The 19725-nt window shown below is 37.8% G+C and overlaps 1 protein-coding gene across 1 annotated transcript in view; it reads left to right on the top strand.

The window, feature by feature from the left end:
- The first annotated feature begins 428 nt into the window (after positions 1 to 428).
- Positions 429 to 19725, top strand: part of FBXL22 (F-box and leucine rich repeat protein 22) — a 105331-nt gene continuing 86034 nt past the window's right edge. Inside the window, exon 1 of the mRNA XM_044077744.1 lies at positions 429 to 842. Coding sequence (XP_043933679.1) covers positions 502 to 842 — 341 coding nt within the window. The 5' untranslated portion in view covers positions 429 to 501. The remainder of the gene's footprint in view (positions 843 to 19725) is intronic.

The following is a 19725-nucleotide window of genomic DNA, read 5'->3' as shown; positions in this document are numbered from 1 at the left end:
AAGTGAATTTGACATTTCACAGTTTAAACTTTACAGATTGCTGGAGTGATGGGCATGTCTGAGCTTTAAAGAAAAAAAATTTGTACAGTTGGATTATTTTTTCCTCATAGAACTCTTCACTCTAAGCAAAACCAAACCTGTTCACAGATAATGTTATGTAAAGCAGTCATCTGTTCTACAATAAACTCTGAGAACCACTTTAAATAATTCTTTTTTTCAAGATGACAGAATTAATTTGTCAGCCTTGCTTCTTACACTTTGCATATAGATAATGAAAGTTGCGCATTTGTTGTTCTAACCATCTCTGTAGTAGTTTCCTATTTTTACCCAGCTGTCCCAGTTGTCTGCTCTTAAAATAAACATCATTCCTCAGCCATATATGTCCAGTTCCTTATTTGGTTCAGGGGATACTTCATGTCACCCACTACACAATATTGCACTCACAGAGTGCTCCTGGCATTCTTGGAGATTTTGCTTCACTATTTCAGTTTCCAGAAAAATATGACACTGCATATAACAGAACTAAACTGGGAGTGCCTCCTACATTTGTTTTCCTTTCTGGACAAAGACAGCAGAAAGAACTTGTCACAGACATGCAGAAAACTTCGGCAGGTTTTTCTGGACCCTTCTCTGTGGCCTTTGCTCAACTTTCATTCTCCGGCAGAACTGAAAAAGAATAATTATCTTCTGGGACCATCCTTAAAATTCCTGTCAATCTGTTGGCATTCCAGTAGGGTTAAGGTATGCAATATTGAAGACTGGATGAAAAGTACTTTCCAAAGGGATCTCTGTAGCAAACATGAAAACACAGTCAGTGAATTTTTAATGAGAGTTTGCAACATGTAAGTACAACAAACTTCAGTTTTTGTTTGCATAAATAGTTTTGCACTAATCTGATGCTAAGAAAAAGCTTGAGTGGGAATTTCTTATCACTGAAATACAATGTCTGATCACACATAAGCCTGCTCACTTTAAGTCTTCCTATTCCTTACTACCTGAACTATTACATCAGGTTATTCTCAGCATGCACAGTTCCACCTCCTTTCCTTCTTGGTAGTCTGTGTGCATGCCTTACATTCCTAAATACTGCTGCTGCTTTTCTAGAACTACAAACTTTCTTCAGGAATATACCACTTTTTTTTAGTGAATTATATTATGCTACCTCTCATGATTATGTCATTTACAGCTTTTAAAATATAGTTTTATAATTAAGCATATTTTCTTCTGATTAATGGTCTCCTCCTAAAGTTTATTCTGCTTACCACTCTTAAGGTTTTTGAAGGTGTTTAGCCTTCCTCTTTTCTTCTTTCTCTGCAAACACGTGAAGATGGTGTTTACCATCTTCTCTCCTGCAATTAGATGCAGGCCCCTGACAGTTTACTTGTCTTACACTACTGTCACTGATTCCCTACAGAACTGTTTTCTTGGGCAGGTCACAGTATTTCTTTTATCACTGATTTGCAGAGAAGTAACCCAACATCTTTTCTACTAGTGTGGCCCTTTCCCCCCATGTACTCTGTACCCCTCTGCCTAGCTATCTTTAGGCCAATCTGACTTGTTTAGGCCCACGTCATGCCTGGTTGGTTGCTTATTCTTATGTTATTGTTCAGTTATTTACTGTTTGTGACTGGGTCAGTCCCATTAGGCATGGTCTGTTCTTGGAGGAGAATCATAGTGTGTAGTTAAGGATAATTTGACAAGAATACTGCGGGAAATCTTCTTATTCATTTATAGCATCTTTTTCATCCAACTGAGCTGCTACCAGCTTAGGAAGATGAAACCTCAGTTTAACAACTCATCCGAAGGATGTGTTTTATTCTGTTTCAAGTACAGCATTCGGTATTATTTCACATTCCTTTCACGTCTCCGTTTATCTTTTCTGATCCACACTTGCAGAGTCACACATTGGGTCAGTGCAAACATTCAAGCTTTCTCCATCAGATCCTATGCCTGCAGTGACACTTATTACGTAATTACACAGCCCTAGTTCTAGTCTGTAGACCTTCATTTTCTCCCACTCTTGCAATGAAGTATTACATTTTTATCTGCATGTTCATGCTTATGACACATATCTACCCCCATATCAGTACACTTTCTCTTCCAGCTCAAAGTATGCCTATAGCTATTTATCAGGAATTGGCACTAAGTGATCTGAATTTGATTATTAGCCCAGTCCTTGGACGAGTCAACTAGGGGGGCAGAAATAAGGTACTTGCCTGCTCAGCTCTATCTCTGGGGGGGGGGGGGGGGGTTTGCCTGTGTGTGTGCCTTGTGAGCATTATTAGTGAAGGGGAATTTGCAGCTTGACAAGGTGGGCAATGCAAATGAGGAGCATTACCATGGAAAAAGTAAAATGGGCAGTTTGCACACTATCGCAATCCTACACCTCCTAGCTAGCATACACAACAGGCAGGACAGGATAATGGCAGGCCTTAACAATTAACTTAGCAGCAATCTATGTTGTAGACTCCTCCTCTCCAACTGTCAGCCTTGGTGACCTAGAAGGCTCACCCCAACAGGTGAGGGAATTATGGCCTGTGAATAGAGTATAAAATAGTTGGGGGGGGTGCAGACATCAAGGGGGTAAGGAGCACTGACCGCAGAAAATGTCTCACTGCCTCAGACCCAGGAACAGTAAGTCTGACTTGTTAAAACAGTTGCTGGATGTACTTCCCCAGCCCATCTTTTCTGGTTTAAGTCTCCAGATAATAAGTTAAATGAAGGATGAATGCTATAGTGTGTAACTGGAGGTACAGTGTGTGCCATATTTGAAGCTGTGCCAGTTCAGCATCTACAGCTTTAGACTTCAGACAATCCAATTAACTATATGTTCACTTTGTGGTTTAATACTGATCTTTCATCCCTCTCAGGGTAGGTACTGTATGATTCATCTCTTACAAGATGCACACTGCTCAGGGTATACACTGTATTATACACTCCTCTCTGGTTACTCACTGCATCATGCATCCTTCTCAGGATACTCACAATATCATTCATCTTTCTCAGGTCACATGCCATATCGTTCCCCCTTCTCAAGTTACATAGTGTATCATTCAATCCTTTCAGAGTACACACTGTATCATTTACCCCTCTCTGAGTACTCACTGGTCATTTATCATTCTCAGGGTACACTGTATCATTCATCCTTCTCAGGCTACACACTATATAATTAATCTCTCTTGGGGCACATACCATATCATTCCTCATTTTCAAGGTACATACAGTATCATTCATCATTCTCAAGGCACACACAATAGCATTCATCCCTGTCAGGGTACACACTGTATTATTCATCCCTCTCCGGTTACAGACTATATCATTCAACCTTCTCAGGGAATACACTCTATTATTTATCCCTACAGGGTACATACTGTATCATTCATCAATCTCCAGGTACAAGCTATAGCATTCATCCGTCTTGTAACTTACTGTTTGGTGATTCATAAACTAGATCAGATAGGTTGGGGAAGAACATCCCTCTCAGGGTGCACACTGTCATTCTTCAATTCATCATTCATGGGGTGCTGACTGTATCATTCATCCCTTTCAGGGTACAGACTGTATCATTCATCCCTTTCAGGGTACAGACTGTATCATTCATCCTTCTCAGGATACACATTGTATCATTCACCCCTCTCAGGGTACATATTGTATCATTCATCCTTCTCAGGGTACACATTGTATCATTCATCCTTCTCGGGGTACACATTGCATCATTCATCCTTCTCAGGGTACACATTGTATCATTCATCCTTCTCGGGGTACACATTGTATCATTCATCCTTCTCGGGGTACACATTGTATCATTCATCCTTCTCAGGGTACACATTGCATCATTCATCCTTCTCAGGGTACACATTGCATCATTCATCCTTCTCAGGGTACACATTGCATCATTCATCCTTCTCGGGGTACACATTGTATCATTCATCCTTCTCAGGGTACACATTGTATCATTCACCCCTCTCGGGGTACACATTGTATCATTCACCCCTCTCGGGGTACACATTGTATCATTCATCCTTCTCAGGATACACATTGTATTATCCATCCTTCTCAGGGTACACATTGTATCATTCACCCCTCTCGGGGTACACATTGTATCATTCATCCTTATCAGGGTACACATTGTATCATTCATCCTTCTCAGGGTACACATTGCATCATTCATCCTTCTCAGGGTACACATTGTATCATTCACCCCTCTCGGGGTACACATTGTATCATTCACCCCTCTCGGGGTACACATTGTATCATTCATCCTCCTCAGGGTATACACTGTATCCTCATTCATCCTGTTCTTCAAACATCAAGTTTAAGCAAGTCCACTCCCCACATTCTAGTACATAAACAACACAAATGACATTGAGTTTTATTTATTTTATTTATTTGATAAACAGACTACCAGTCTGTTCCCAAAAATGCGCATTTTAGCCCAGTGTGGGATTACGTATAAAACTAAGTGTTATATATGAAATAAAGTGTTACAATTTTTAAGATAACTATGTGTGAGGCTGCTATTTGCAAACTGGTACAACAGTTAAGATGTCAAAATACCCGTGAGACTAATTCACATAGAGCAGTAGTTAGTAGCTGCATGCATATTAAGCAATAGTGTTATTCACAATCTGAGAAGTGAATAATTAAAGAAGTGAACAGTGAAAGTAACTGATACAGTGTACTGACAAGTACATTGGATGATTATGACTAGTATTTGCATCACTAAAGAAATCTACATAAACAGAAGGTTACTAACCACAGGTATGGTCACAGTAATACAGGCCATGTACAAGTTAGTAAATGAATAGTACACATTGGCAGACATACTGAAGACACAGGTGGTAGAAAGAAGAAGAAATTACACATCACTTAGTAAGTTAGTGGTTGCATGTAATGCATTTGGTATTCAGAGAGAAATGTATCTGTTTTCAGTGGCAGTGGTTTATGCTTGGGGGTCATAGCTTTGAATGCTTTCTTTAATGACTTGAATGGCTGGCTAAATCCCGTCAACTAACAATATGTTTGATGGACCTTATTTGCAGACATTGCTTACAGTATACACATCTTTTTTTTTCTTAGGAAGTTGGTTCTGTGCAAATAACATTTGGCTATTTAAACTGCACATAGCAGCAATTAAAAACACTGACTCCATAAATGGTTCTGCAAAACCAAGATATAGTACCACAGCAGTGAGAAGCTTTTCCAAAAGATATACGTGTGCTTGTTGCCTTTTGAACCATTTGGCATCCATTTCAGATTTTTTTTTTTTTTTTGCAAAATAATTTGCCAGTTCTGGGACATAATACAAAGCTACAAGTCAGAGGCTTCATTTTCACAATCTCTAAGTGTCCAATATCCAATGTTATTGAATGATAAGTTTTCTTTGGACTCAAAATTCAATAATTTTTACTAGGTGACTTGTCAGATTGTCATGTTTTATAGTTTTGGTAGGTATGCAGGTAAGCTGAGGTTTCTGGGTTAGAGTTAGAGCAAGGTCTAGGGTAGGGGACAGCTTTCTTTGTGTGTGTGTGTGTGTGTGTGTGTGTGTCGGTCTGTGTGCTGGGTGGTGTTTGTGCAAGTGTTTTGGATTTAAGTTTAGGTTTAGAGTTTGGTTAGGTTATGTGATCATTTTAATGGTGTGTGTGTCTTATCTTATTTAGTGATACTGTTAAGTAAAGGATTTTTGGTAAGTGAATGTGTTGAGTTTAGGCTAGGAGAATTATGGTTAGCATATGAGAAAACTTAACCCTAACTCTGTTACAGCACTTAACCCAAATCTGGTACCAAAATCTCTTTCCCTTAAAGTATTACTTTTCAGATAAACTAAGTCTGCCTTGTCTGTGATATTGTTTTTTAGATGTCTAATGACAAAAGTAAAGCCTTTGTTTTCCTTTTGCGGTCATAGTAGTTTCTGTTTTTTTTTTCTGATGTGCAGACATTGCACATTGACAGCTGATACCAAACACACAAATAACCACAACCTCCCCATGACAGCTTGAACTACAACTTTGAAACACTATTCTTTTGCCTTACATTCTCAAAACTATTCCTTTAATTAAGATAAAAGAATTGGAATTTGGATCTTTAGAAAAGGGAAAAAGCAAATTGTATAGAAATAAATGGAATTTGTGGGAACAATGCATGCAAAAAATGTTCAGGTGGAGGTGTGAGGAAGGAGCAAACTGAACAATTTATATAATGTAAAGTTGGCCTGAATGATAGTTGTTATAAAGAAAGAAAAGAAATTTATAATGTACATAACTAAAAAATGTTAGTATGGATTGTTTTATTATTGCATGTGTATTTATATATATATATATATATATATATATATATATATATATATATATATATATACATACATACATATAGGGTGTATATTACATTATCGAAAAGCCATTATATAGAACGGCTTTTCATCAACCCGTAAAAGTCAAACTTTTATAATAACGAAAACCCAAATGCGCAAATTCTTTCCCTGGGAAAAAAATCGCTAGACCTACCATGAACTATGAACTACTTTAAACATAAAGTGGGGGGCGAAGCCCCCCACACTCCCCAATGTTGAGGGCTGTGCACCCCACCCCCCTTACTAAATATTACCAACTCCGAGATCGCACTACAGTGGGGAAAAGGGCAAACTCACAAGGATGGCCAAGTGGTTTCTTTCCCAAGGAAAGAGTTCACTCATTCGGGTGTTTGCTATTATAAGAGTTTGACTTTTATGGAGCGATGAAAAGCTGTTTGATATAACAGCTTTTCGATAACATAATATGCACCCTATACATATATATATATATATATATATATATATATATATGGTTTCCTGTCAGAATCTCGAAGTCCTAAAACCTCGAAATTCATATGGTCAAGACCATATGATCTCTAAGTTTTAGAATTTCGAAATTCTGAACAGAGATCTGCATACAGCACAGAACTGGAGATTTCCCTTTACTTCGATGTAGTGCGATCTCAGAGTTAGTATATTTAAGTAGCGGAGGTGTGGGGGGAGCAGGGGGACTTGCCCCCTGCAGAAATATTTAAACATTTGTTTGGGTTTTTTTTTTTTTAAGTTTGGATTTGTTTCGGAATTTTGATATTCCAAAACATTGATCATATGGTCTCGATCATATGACATTCGATGTTTCGCAATTTCGAGATTTTGAAGTGAACCCATATATATATATATATATATGTGTGTGTGTGTCTTAAATGCTAATTTTAATAAAGGTTTTTAAAAATATTCCTTCAATTACATATAATATCTAGGCACATACTTACAAGGGAATAAATTTTGAGCAGGTAAATGACCCACAACGTAAAACAAGCTTTTTATGTAAAACATTACCTCTCCATACCACCTTACTTTATCATGTTCATGCTGAGGTCAATCAAACTCAGAGAAAGAGCATTAACTATTAACTCCTCTGTGGTGCAGAGGGATAAAGCTCTGTGTAAAACCTAGGTTTGATCAGTGGCCTGGACAATTGTGGTGCTAGCACTGAGAGAGAGAGAGAGAGAGGAATAATAAGGAAACATCTGCTGCAAGGGAGGTCATCCAATTCTTTGAGTGTTGAAACCCTCAAAGGCACTTGCTCACTTGTAACAAGTGTGTTCTCCAATGGGTAATCTAACATGGAGGGTGCACCCTGAGCATGCAAGTCCAAACTCCCCCCTGACAGAGGTGAAGAGGCATTTTTGTGTGTGTGTTTTATCCTCATCAACTGCCAGGCATCACATGTTCCACTATCAATTGGTTCTATCATTTCCACATCCCATTATGCAACCAATTATTGAAGACTATTACTGTCTTTGACCCTGGGAGGGAAGGAATTTTATCTTTGTGGGAGCAAAAAAGCCAAATGATTGTGGGAAGGTGTGGGGTCAGGATATAGACAAGCTAGCATGAATATCCTGCTCTTTATTTATCTGCCAAACAAGACAATATTATCTAAATTTCAGTTCAATCCAGAGATTAAATTGTTGAGTCATTCAAAGGTTTGCGTTACGAATCATGTGTTCAAAGAAAAAAGACAAAAAAACTACACTGGTCATTGTGATATGACCATCCGAAAGAAAATTTGGATTTGATAGCTGCTGTAAGGTGTTGGTTTTGCTTTTTGGATTCATATACTTCACCACACACCTTGATGAGTATTGGCTGGTTACAAGCACATTGCATCTTCTATTGGACTATTTTTAGTGCAGGACAGGTGTTTGCAATCCTATACTGAAGTTTTTTCTTTGAACTTTTTACATTATCTGTGATGCAACCCCTTTGGTGGGGTCAGCAATTTAATCACTGGACTGCCCCAAGATTTGGATGATATTTCTTTGTTTTTGCCATTAACACCAGGATTTTCAAGCCATTTTGGATCCATTTGTCCCCACACCAGTTATTGTGCTATGACCAACAGAAAATGTATATAACTTTAGTTTCTGCTCTACAGGTGCAGGTGTTGCTTTTTGAAATGTTCTCCAGACCAATTCACTTGTCCAATTAACAAATATAAAACTAATAATTAAACTTAGGCACACATAATGAGGTTTCTCTTAAATGATTGTTACTTATTCAAAAAGAAAGTTTTAGGCCATCCGTTTATGAAAATGTCATATGAGAATATGGGAGCATTCCTGATTTTCACTTGGATGAATTTGTTGGTAACTGGCAGCTGTTCAACTACCATTATGTAGAACACGGACAATAAATGCCTTAAAAGTCAGCTGTTACAATACATCACCATTATCAATCTACTTAGCTCCACTGAAGTAAGGGTCATTTGAGTGTGGTCCTAGCAAAAGTAACCAGCTCTGCAGCTGACCCGCAGGCATTATAGATAACCCCATTTTTTGGGATAAAAATGGACAGTAGTATAGCTGGTGATCCATTGACAATGTGAATCTCTTTCCATTCATAGAAATAAACTTCTTCCCAGAATAGACTAAGGGGATCCTCTGCCAAACTGGGCATCATTGCATTCATTTCTAGCCACTCTAAAGGAAACTTCATTTATATATCTCTCTGTCTATGCCATATGTGCACTTATACAATGAAATGGCTTCTATACACATATTCCATAATGAGATGTGTCACACTCACATGCCAGACTTAAAAGTAACAAAGAATTAAAACATACTAGCATCAAGTTGGAGGTTTTCATCATTTTGTTCTGAAAGAAGGCTTGTTTGCATGTAGCTCCATTCTGTAACAATGCTTTTAGTTATTTGGTGGGCACTTGTTAATGTAATTCATTGCTCATAGGTAAGACACGAGAAACTTGTGGTTGTTAATTTATTCCTCCTAGGTACAATTTATTTGAATTATTTATTTATTTATACATTGTGTTAACTGGAGTAGATATGTTTTACATTTTACTGTAGTTAACAGCTTCTACTTTCTTTAGTGAGTTATGCAGATTATCTTTATCAGTCATGTCCACAATGAGATATTTCCTTTTATAAAAACTCACATTTATCCCTGGAAGCTTGAAGCCTATTCATTTTTATCCCGTTGAAGACTATACATATTTTGAATGATCCTTATTGTCTCTGCCTGTCACTAGGATATCAGTCAGGTAGCATTGCATGTCGGTAATTCTCCATATTACTTGATCTTACCTTTTTCCTTTTACTAAATAGCTGGTAAGATTGTAATTCCATAACCAAATCTATTATATTGAAACATGCCTTTGTACATATTAATAGCCAAAAATTGCTTAAATGATTCTTCCATCTTCACAAGATACAGATATGTCTTCAGTTCATAGGTTCATAGGTAGGTACTAGGCTATCTGCCTGAGGGCATCTATAAGCCTAGCCAGAATGTGTTGGCTTTCGCCACCCCCTTAGATTAGCTCCCTGTGCCGCGGTCCAGCAGAGCCAATGCAGTGATCCCAGGGGTAAATTTTTTGTTTCCCATCCACTTGTCAAGGTTTCTCTTGAAGAGTGTTAGTGAGGGGCTCTGCCTAATGTAGATTGGAATCCTGTTCCAAAGCATGGGGGAGTCTCTTGGACAGGAATCTATCCTTCCAGCATGTCCTATTTATCGTTGTGGTGAGGTTTAAATCCCTAGAGCGTGTGGCTCTTGGGGATTTTTTTTTTTAGGTGGAGCATGTCCATCAATTCTGGGTTGGACATGGCCTTGTATGTCAGGCAGAGATCACCTCTGAGTAAGCGGTATGCAACCGAGAACAGCTGGAGTTTCTTCAGTCGGGCTGCATAGGACATATCTTTGAGGCCAGTAATCTTCTTGGTGAGGTACTTCTGTGGTCTTTCCAGCTGTTGCAGGTGTCTTGTAAGGTACATCCCAAATGGGGCATTGTACTCTATGATGGGTCTGATGAGTGATGAGTAGAGGGGCACAATAACCTCTTTTGTTCTAGATGCAAACTTTTTTGTAATTAGGTGTGCCACATAGAAGGATTTAATAACCACCTTGGCAATATGATTATCAAAGGAGAGATTACTATCTACTTGGGTCCCCAGATCCCTTATTCCATTTTCTGTATTTAGGAGACTACCACATATGTGGTAGTTTGCGGGTACTTCGTTTTTTCCAAAGGGGATGACTATGCACTTTTTGGCATTTAGCTTGAGGCCATGATTTTGACACCAGGTATCCGTCTCAGTGAGACCCTTCTGGAGGATGTCTGTATCAGCTGGAGAGTCAATTATGGCCCCCAGTTTGCAGTCGTCTGTGTACTTGGTCAGCCATAGTCCTCCTGTGCTTGCCTGTACCTCTGAGAAGTATATACCGAACAGGAGAGGTCCAAGGACTGAGCCGTGGGGGATGCCACTTGTAACTGGTTTAGAGTCGGACCTAGAGCCTGCAACTCTCACCGTGTAGGTTCTATCCATGAGCCAATTGGCAACCCATCTTGTGACGTAGGGGTTTATGTCCTTATGATAAAAGATAATGCGCAGTGTAAACAATAGTCTAATAGTAACCTTGAAATCTCTGCAAATGCAAACCTTTTTCTTTTACTTATCTGCCTGTAATACAGGAACCACAGATAGTCCATTCCACCATAGAGAATGCTATCGTACTTTCTAGCTTCTGTAACTCGCCTTAAACTTTAGGCCTAAATGCATATGGTAATGGATGAGTTTTGTGGATTTTAGGACTAGTAGTGCATTCTCATTTAGTTCTGATCTTCTTGTCTTTCATGTTTACATTGCCTTGGTGAAGAAAATTTGTTTTGCAGTTGCCACAGTTTTTTTACTATGGATTTACTGCCTCCATTTCAACATGGCATTTTCAGTTACTTAACAGAATGCCAGTTCAATTCAACTTCCTGTAACCATTCCATGCCAAACAGTGGCATCATTCTCATTTATACACACAGAAGGTTACCAGGTGTTTTAATATTATGTCTCACTGTATGGTAAAAACAGAACAAGTTAAAAAGGGATCTTTGCCTGTTTTTTGTGTGGAGAGGAGATGGTGAGAAATCTGCAGATCAAGGTACTAATGATTATGCAACACAAAGATTTACATTGGCCATAAAGGACAAATCTATCAGATCCAGATCTGGAACTAGGGGCTAGCTTATTATATCCTGAAAGAATCATAAAAAGCGATTTGGTGAGATGGCAAGAAAAATGAAGGAATGTAGTTCTAGTAGGAAACTGTCATTGTGGCAAGGGATAGAAAAGAGTTTAAAAAGGATTACAAAGGAAAAATGAAAAATAAAATCAGTCTAGTTTAATAAGGAGGTGAGGATGCCATTAGATGAGAGATGCAGCAAACAGAAGAAGGTGTATATGAAAGTGCGAAGCAGGGTAACAAAGTACAATAGAAAAACAAAAGTGGAAATGGAAACATTGGAAAAAAATATTAGTTGTAGGCATTTAAGCAAGAAAGAAAGTATTGTTTAAATGTGTAGGGAATAGAAAGGAGATAATGGATAGTGGGGAACTACAGTGGGAAATGAGATTATAGCGCTACCTTAAAAAGGGAAAATAAAATTCTAAGAATTTTAAATGACTACTTCACAGCCAAAGAAAAAGGGCGGATTAGCCTAAGGGGTTAAACGGATGCAGGAGGAGGTTGGATGGATGGGTAACATATGAGGAAGAAAAGGCAGTGACTAGTCTAAAGGAGCATAGTGCAAAATAAGATGGAGCCCGCGAAAAGGTTTTGGCAAAATTTCTTAAAAAGTTATTTAACAGGTCACTTAGGGTGACTCCAGGGGACTAGAGGCAAATGGTAACAATAGCACACTGCAAGGATGAACAAAGGATGAGTTCAGGAACCTACAAGCCAATCAGTCTGATTTCAGGGGTGGACAAAATAATGAAGGGGGTACTGATGTGAAGGACTGTGAAGTTTATAGAGCAGGAAAGAATGTTCAGTGAATTGTATACTAGATTTACATCAGGTAGATAAGAGTCTAACCTGACCCATTTTATTGACTGTCATAGGGAGGTGGATGTGGGCAAAGGTAAACCCTGAAGACATGATCTATCTGGAGCTCTGTAAAGCCTTTAACTTGATCCAACACTGTAGGCTTATTGCAAAGATGAGAAGAGTAAGAGTGGGTGGCAGAGTCTACCCATGGATAGAGAAGTGGCTACAAAACATAGTTCTCTTCCCACTATTGTTTATTTTTCTATCAGATAATAAGATGGCAACTGTGTGCATTTCTAAAGGCATTACAATAAAAAGGAAATCGGAGAAAACAGCTGCATTACAATAAAAAGGAAATCAAACAAAGCAGCTGTATTACAATAAAAAGGAAATCAGAGAGAGCAGCTGCATTACAACAAAAAGGAAATCAAACAGAGAGAGCAGCTGCATTACAACAAAAAGGAAATCAAACAGAGAGAGCAGCTGCATTACAACAAAAAGGAAATCAAACAGAGAGAGCAGCTGCATTACAACAAAAAGGAAATCAAACAGAGAGAGCGGCTGCATTACAACAAAAAGGAAATCAAACAGAGAGAGTGGCTGCATTACAACAAAAAGGAAATCAAACAGAGAGAGCAGCTGCATTACAATAAAAAGGAAATCAAACAGAGAGAGCAGCTGCATTACAACAAAAAGGAAATCAGAGAGAGCAGCTGCATTACAATAAAAAGGAAATCAAACAACGAGAGCAGCTGCATTACAACAAAAAGGAAATCAAACAGAGAGAGCAGCTGTATTACAACAAAAAGGAAATAAAACAGAGAGAGCAGCTGCATTACAATAAAAAGGAAATCAGAGAGAGCAGCTGCATTGCAATAAAAAGGAAATCAAACAGAGAGCAGCTGCATTACAATAAAAAGGAATCAAACAGAGAGCAGCTGCATTACAACAAAAGCTGCATTACAATAAAAAGGAAATCAGAGAGAGCAGCTGCATTGCAATAAAAAGGAAATCAAACAGAGAGCAGCTGCATTACAATAAAAAGGAAATCAAACAGAGAGAGCAGCTGCATTATAACAAAAAGGAAATCAGAGGGAGCAGCTGCATTACAACAAAAAGGAAATCAAACAGAGAGAGCAGCTGTATTACAACAAAAAGGAAATAAAACAGAGAGAGCAGCTGCATTACAATAAAAAGGAAATCAGAGAGAGCAGCTGCATTACAATAAAAAGGAAATCAAACAGAGAGAGCATCTGCATTACAATAAAAAGGAAATCAAACAGCTGCATTACAATAAAAAGGAAATCAAACAGAGAGAGCATCTGCATTACAATAAAAAGGAAATCAAACAGCTGCATTACAATAAAAAGGAAATCAAACAGAGAGAGCATCTGCATTACAATAAAAAGGAAATCAAACAGCTGCATTACAATAAAAAGGAAATCAAACAGAGAGAGCATCTGCATTACAATAAAAAGGAAATCAAACAGCTGCATTACAATAAAAAGGAAATCAAACAGCGGGAGCAGCTGCATTACAATAAAAAAGAAATCAAACAGAGAGAGCAGCTGCATTACAACAAAAAGGAAATCAGAGAGAGCAGCTGCATTGAATAAAAAGGAAATCAAACAGCGAGAGCAGCTGCATTGCAATAAAAAGGAAATCAAACAGAGAGAGCAGCTGCATTACAACAAAAAAGAAATCAAACAGAGAGAGCAGCTGCATTGCAATAAAAAGGAAATCAAACAGAGAGAGCAGCTGCATTACAACAAAAATGAAATCAAACAGATAGAGCAGCTGCATTACAACAAAAAGAAAATCAAACGGAGAGAGCAGCTGCATTACAACAAAAAGGAAATCAAACGGAGAGAGCAGCTGCATTACAACAAAAATGAAATCAAACAGATAGAGCAGCTGCATTACAACAAAAAGAAAATCAAACGGAGAGAGCAGCTGCATTACAACAAAAAGGAAATCAAACGGAGAGAGCAGCTGCATTACAATAAAAAGGAAATCAAACCGAGAGAGCAGCTGCATTGCAATAAAAAGGAAATCAAACAGAGAGAGCAGCTGCATTACAATAAAAAGGAAATCAAACAGAGAGAGCAGCTGCATTACAACAAAAAGGAAATCAAACAAAGAGAGCAGCTGCATTACAACAAAAAAGAAATCAAACAGAGAGAGCAGCTGCATTGCAATAAAAAGGAAATCAAACAGAGAGAGCAGCTGCATTACAACAAAAAGGAAATCAGAGAGAGCAGCTGCATTACAATAAAAAGGAAATCAAACAGATAGAGCAGCTGCATTACAACAAAAAGAAAATCAAACTGAGAGAGCAGCTGCATTACAACAAAAAGGAAATCAAACAGAGAGAGCAGCTGCATTACAATAAAAAGGAAATCAAACAGAGAGAGCAGCTGCATTACAACAAAAAGGAAATCAAACAGAGAGCAGCTGCATTACAATAAAAAGGAAATCAAACAGCGAGAGCAGCTGCATTGCAATAAAAAGGAAATCAAACAGCGAGAGCAGCTGCATTGCAATAAAAAGGAAATCAAACAGAGAGAGCAGCTGCATTACAACAAAAAGGAAATCAGAGGGAGCAGCTGCATTACAACAAAAAGGAAATCAAACAGAGAGAGCAGCTGTATTACAACAAAAAGGAAATAAAACAGAGAGAGCAGCTGCATTACAATAAAAAGGAAATCAGAGAGAGCAGCTGCATTACAATAAAAAGGAAATCAAACAGAGAGCAGCTGTATTACAACAAAAAGGAAAGCAAACAGCTGCATTACAATAAAAAGGAAATCAAACAGCTGCATTACAATAAAAAGGAAATCAAACAGCGAGAGCAGCTGCATTACAATAAAAAAGAAATCAAACAAAGAGCAGCTGCATTACAATAAAAAGGAAATCAGAGAGAGCAGCTGCATTACAATAAAAAGGAAATCAAACAGCGAGAGCAGCTGCATTACAATAAAAAGGAAATCAAACAGCGAGAGCAGCTGCATTGCAATAAAAAGGAAATCAAACAGCGAGAGCAGCTGCATTGCAATAAAAAGGAAATCAAACAGAGCAGCTGCAGAGGAAGATCAACGCAATGACATAAGGGATGGATGACCTATGAAGAGATACTACATACAAATGACCTTTTCGATCTAAAAAAAAAAAAAAAAAAAAAAAGAGGAGAAGCAGGGGGATAGGATGTGAGGATATAAGACACTTAAGGGGAATAAAAATGGAAAGAACAGACAGAGCAGGAAGGGGGGGGGTTTGATTAACAGAACCTAAACTACTGTACTGCACATTTATACATATAATGGGGTTCCCAACAAGTTGTCTAATGGCAGCTTGTCAAACTCAGAAAACTGCCAACAAAGCTAATCGAAAATCAGCTAACTGAACATGCTGGCAGGTGCTTTGTGCAAGACTGTGGTTCAGTGGGGATTGGGAAATTTGTCATTCCCATACTGTAGTGTGATCTTGGAGTTCATATATAAAAACAGGGGTGGGGGGTGCAACCTTCCACATGGGTATTGAAGGTGGGCTTGCCTCCCCCTGCAAAAACAAGATTTGTTCTTTTGTTTTATTGATCGGCTGCTGATTGTCAAGTTGTGCTCGATCAGTTGCCATTCGATGCCTTTAAGTTTTGAACAGCTGTCAAAGATCCATATAATGTGTGTTTACCAAGACAGCGAATGAGAGAGAGAGAGAGACTGACTTTAGATTTTACTGTGATTTGGTTATCTGCACAGAAGACAGGCCCAGACAGATGCACACATATATATAAGATGTAATATACTACAGTCATAAAAGTAATAGCTAGGACAGAAAAGCATCATGGTAATGCACACAGCTGCATTAAGGAGACAGGCTTTGCATTTTCTATGTATTTCTGAACATGCATCCAGACGTTTTAGAAAGGCTAAGAATGATTCCCATAGCTCTGGTCCCAGCATGGAGTAGCTATGATCACTGCACTTGATATTAGTGAAAGGTGATTATAGAAATGAGGCATTAGTTGGATGGGGTTGAAGGTTTCAGGTGTTTTCAGTTTGTGAGATTCTCCCTACTAAACAGGAAGGTTTGTAGCTTTAGTAGTTTGAACAGAGGGGTACTCAGTGGCTGTTTGTTCATTTTGAAAATACTTAGTATTTTTACAACTGTACAGTAATGCTCCGATTTGGAGGGGGGGGGTCTAAGCTGATAACTCTACATATTTTGTTAGATGTTGTTTGAAGTAAATTCAGGTTCTTATTGGAAGTTGCAACAGTTATTGGTTAGTCATACTCTAGCTGGGCTTGAAGAATTCCTTTACTTACAGCTACCCCATGGAGGGAAAGTGAGATGTTTTACATGACAATGATAGTATTTCTTTAATATTTGTTTTGTTTGTTCATTGTAAAGTTGAGGATGTAAATTCTGGCTAGCTAAAGGTATACATATTTGAAGATCTGTATTTTTTTCTGGGGTTGGAGACTAGTGTCATTATATGCCAGTTTGTCAACAGTGTAATTAATTTTTGATGCATTATGAAAATCATTGATAAGGTTGTTGATGGGTTGAAGAGTAGATGCATGTTTTTTTTTATTCATCAGATTGTATGAGAAGGTTTGCCTCTAAACGTTTTTTAATATTGACTTCAGAAGGGTCTGATCTGTAAACTACCATGCAATCTGCATATGTTATTAAGAGGAGGTGTGGGAAGTTAAATGGAAGGTACATATAAAGGAAGAACTGATGACTGGGGAACTCCTTCAGTAAGTGTGGGGAACTAGGAGATTACCCAATTTTGACTGTGATGGAATTATTAAAGTGATGATTCTGAAAACAAATGGATTTGGGAATAATACAGCATAATATATGTGGACTGTGTAGAGGGAGGATTTGACAAGGCTGATCTACAGTAGATCTACAGTGAGATCTATGAATGTTTTTTAACACCTTTACTAAATTATCACTTAAGACATAGGCAAACATACATTAATGTAAAAGAAAACAAACCATATTAACATGTTTCCACTTGTATACATTATAGATCACATGTTCTTTTTTATGACTGTCATCAGTCCAGCATTACATAAATTGTTCAATTCCTGGCTTTCATTAAACCTCACCCCTCCTCTTGAACATTATTCTGCATTCATTGTTTCCGCAGATTCCATTTATTTCTAAATAATTTGCTCCTTCCCTTTTCAAAGATCTCACTTCATTATTTTATCTCTGTTATAATATTCAATACTTCAAATACAGTTGGTATAAACTTTAATTTCCAATTTCTAGTGATTCTTTTTGGCAGCCAACAGAATTAAACTTAACAAGGCCTTCCTATGCCTAGTCAAGCTATATCTCGTCTCCCAGCTCAAAAGAATAATTTCCTTAGAATCACCCATTTGCTCACCCAATATTTCTGACAGAGTACTCTATAGGGAATTTGTTAAGGTCTGCCAACTCATTACATTCCCAAAATATGTATTCCCAGTTATCTCTTTCTTCCCCATCACACCTCCAACATTTGACATCTACCTGAAGAAAAATTCTTTGATGTCTGCTTGGGATATTAAAATACGTAAGCAGACACTTCTAAGAAAAACTTCTAAACCTTCTGGACTTGGTTGTATACATGGGAGCCATGCATATGTCCTCCCATTATTCCCTTGTAAATTGTATATACAAGCTCTCTCCTGAATCATTTCTAACCTCTTCTGATAGTTGTCATGCAATATTTTACATGCTCTACTAATTATCCTTTTTTTAATATCAACTTCTGTTCTAGACTCAACTAAAAACTCTCCAAGATCAGGTATTTTACTTAGGATTGTCCTATCCCTTTCTCTTTACCTATACTCTGGTAGGGAAAGCAGTCTAACTTGCAACCCAAATGTCTGTTTGGCATCATTCCACTCTATTACCATTCCCTCTCTAGTTATTTGTCCCAATACCTTGGTTCCTTTGCCATTTTTTCAGGTAAAATCCAGCCCCTCCCACCCTTGCCTGTTGTCTGCAGCCCTGCTTGCAGTCATCCCTATCAGCAAAATCTGCTTTCTCTATTCTCGTATTGCCTAAATTCTTAGAATATTTTTGCTGCTTTATGGATATAATGTTTTGTATATCTATTGTTATTCTCTTTAAAGATCTGCATCCAAAATCCTACTCTCTCTTTATTTCTTGAATTTTCCCTGCTTTCTTTTTAAACAAGAAACTTCTTTATTAAGTTATCAGTTACGACATAAAAGAAAACAAAACTATTTATGTAAATGAAAACAAACCATATTGGCATATTTTAGTTGCAAACATTATACATCACTTGTATTCTGTCTAGTCCCTGTCAGTCAAACATCACATAGCTCATTCAGATCCTGCCTTCTTTTAAACCTCATTCCTCCACTAAAATGTTATTCTGCATGTATTTTTCGCACACTTCCCATTTTTCTATATAATTTGCACCTACCATTTTTTAAAGATCCAATTTCCAGTTGTTTTATCTCTGTTACTATATTCACTACTGGTTTTGACTTTGATTTCCATTTTCTAGTAATTCATTTTTTTGGCAGTCACCAAAATTAGACTCAGCAAGGCCTTGCCATGTCTAGGCAATTCTGATTCTGTATCATAGCTCAAAAATAATTTCCCCAGTTATACAAATTTGCTCACCTTGTATTTGTGTTAGAGTAGTGTCCAGGGATTTTTTAAAATCTGCCAACTCATTACACTTGCAAAAATATGTTCCCAGTTACCTGTTTCTTCAGCATCACACCTGCAACATTTGCTGTCTACCCAAGGAAAAATTCCTTGGAGTATAGTTGCAGTATAAAAATACGTATATAAGCACTTCCGAGCAGAGATCTTAAATCTTCCAGACTTTGTTGCATATTTGGGAGACATACATATACCCCCCATTGTTTCTTTGTTACTTGTTTACATAATTTCTCTTTACAATCCTTTCTAACCTCCTCTGATTGATTCTTATAGTTATCATGCATAATTTTATATGCTGTTCTAAGTATCTCTTTTTTAACAACATCGTCTTTTCTGGATTCTACTAAAAACTCTACCAGTGCTGGTCTTTCACTTAGGATCCTTCTATTTCTTTCTCTGTGCCTATACTCTGATATCAATCATTGATAGGGAAAGAAATCTCTAACCTGCAGTCCAAATAAATTATTGGCCTCTTCCTATTCTGTTACATTTCCCTCTCTAGCTATTTGCTCCCAATACCTTGAGTCCTTTGCCAATGTTCTCTAGTAAATTCCACCCCCCTCTTGCCTACTGTCTATATAACTAGAATTTCCCCATGCTTCATCATAATCCCTTTCCATTTTAAATTATACCTTTCTGCTTGTGTTATGTATGTGAGCCTTACTTACTTTGCTCTA

The sequence above is a fragment of the Protopterus annectens genome, chromosome 7.part0, assembly GCF_019279795.1.
Source record: "Protopterus annectens isolate FY-2018-M chromosome 7.part0, PAN1.0, whole genome shotgun sequence".
Taxonomy (NCBI): Eukaryota; Metazoa; Chordata; order Ceratodontiformes; family Protopteridae; genus Protopterus; species Protopterus annectens.
This window is presented reverse-complemented; position numbering and strand designations above follow the sequence as displayed.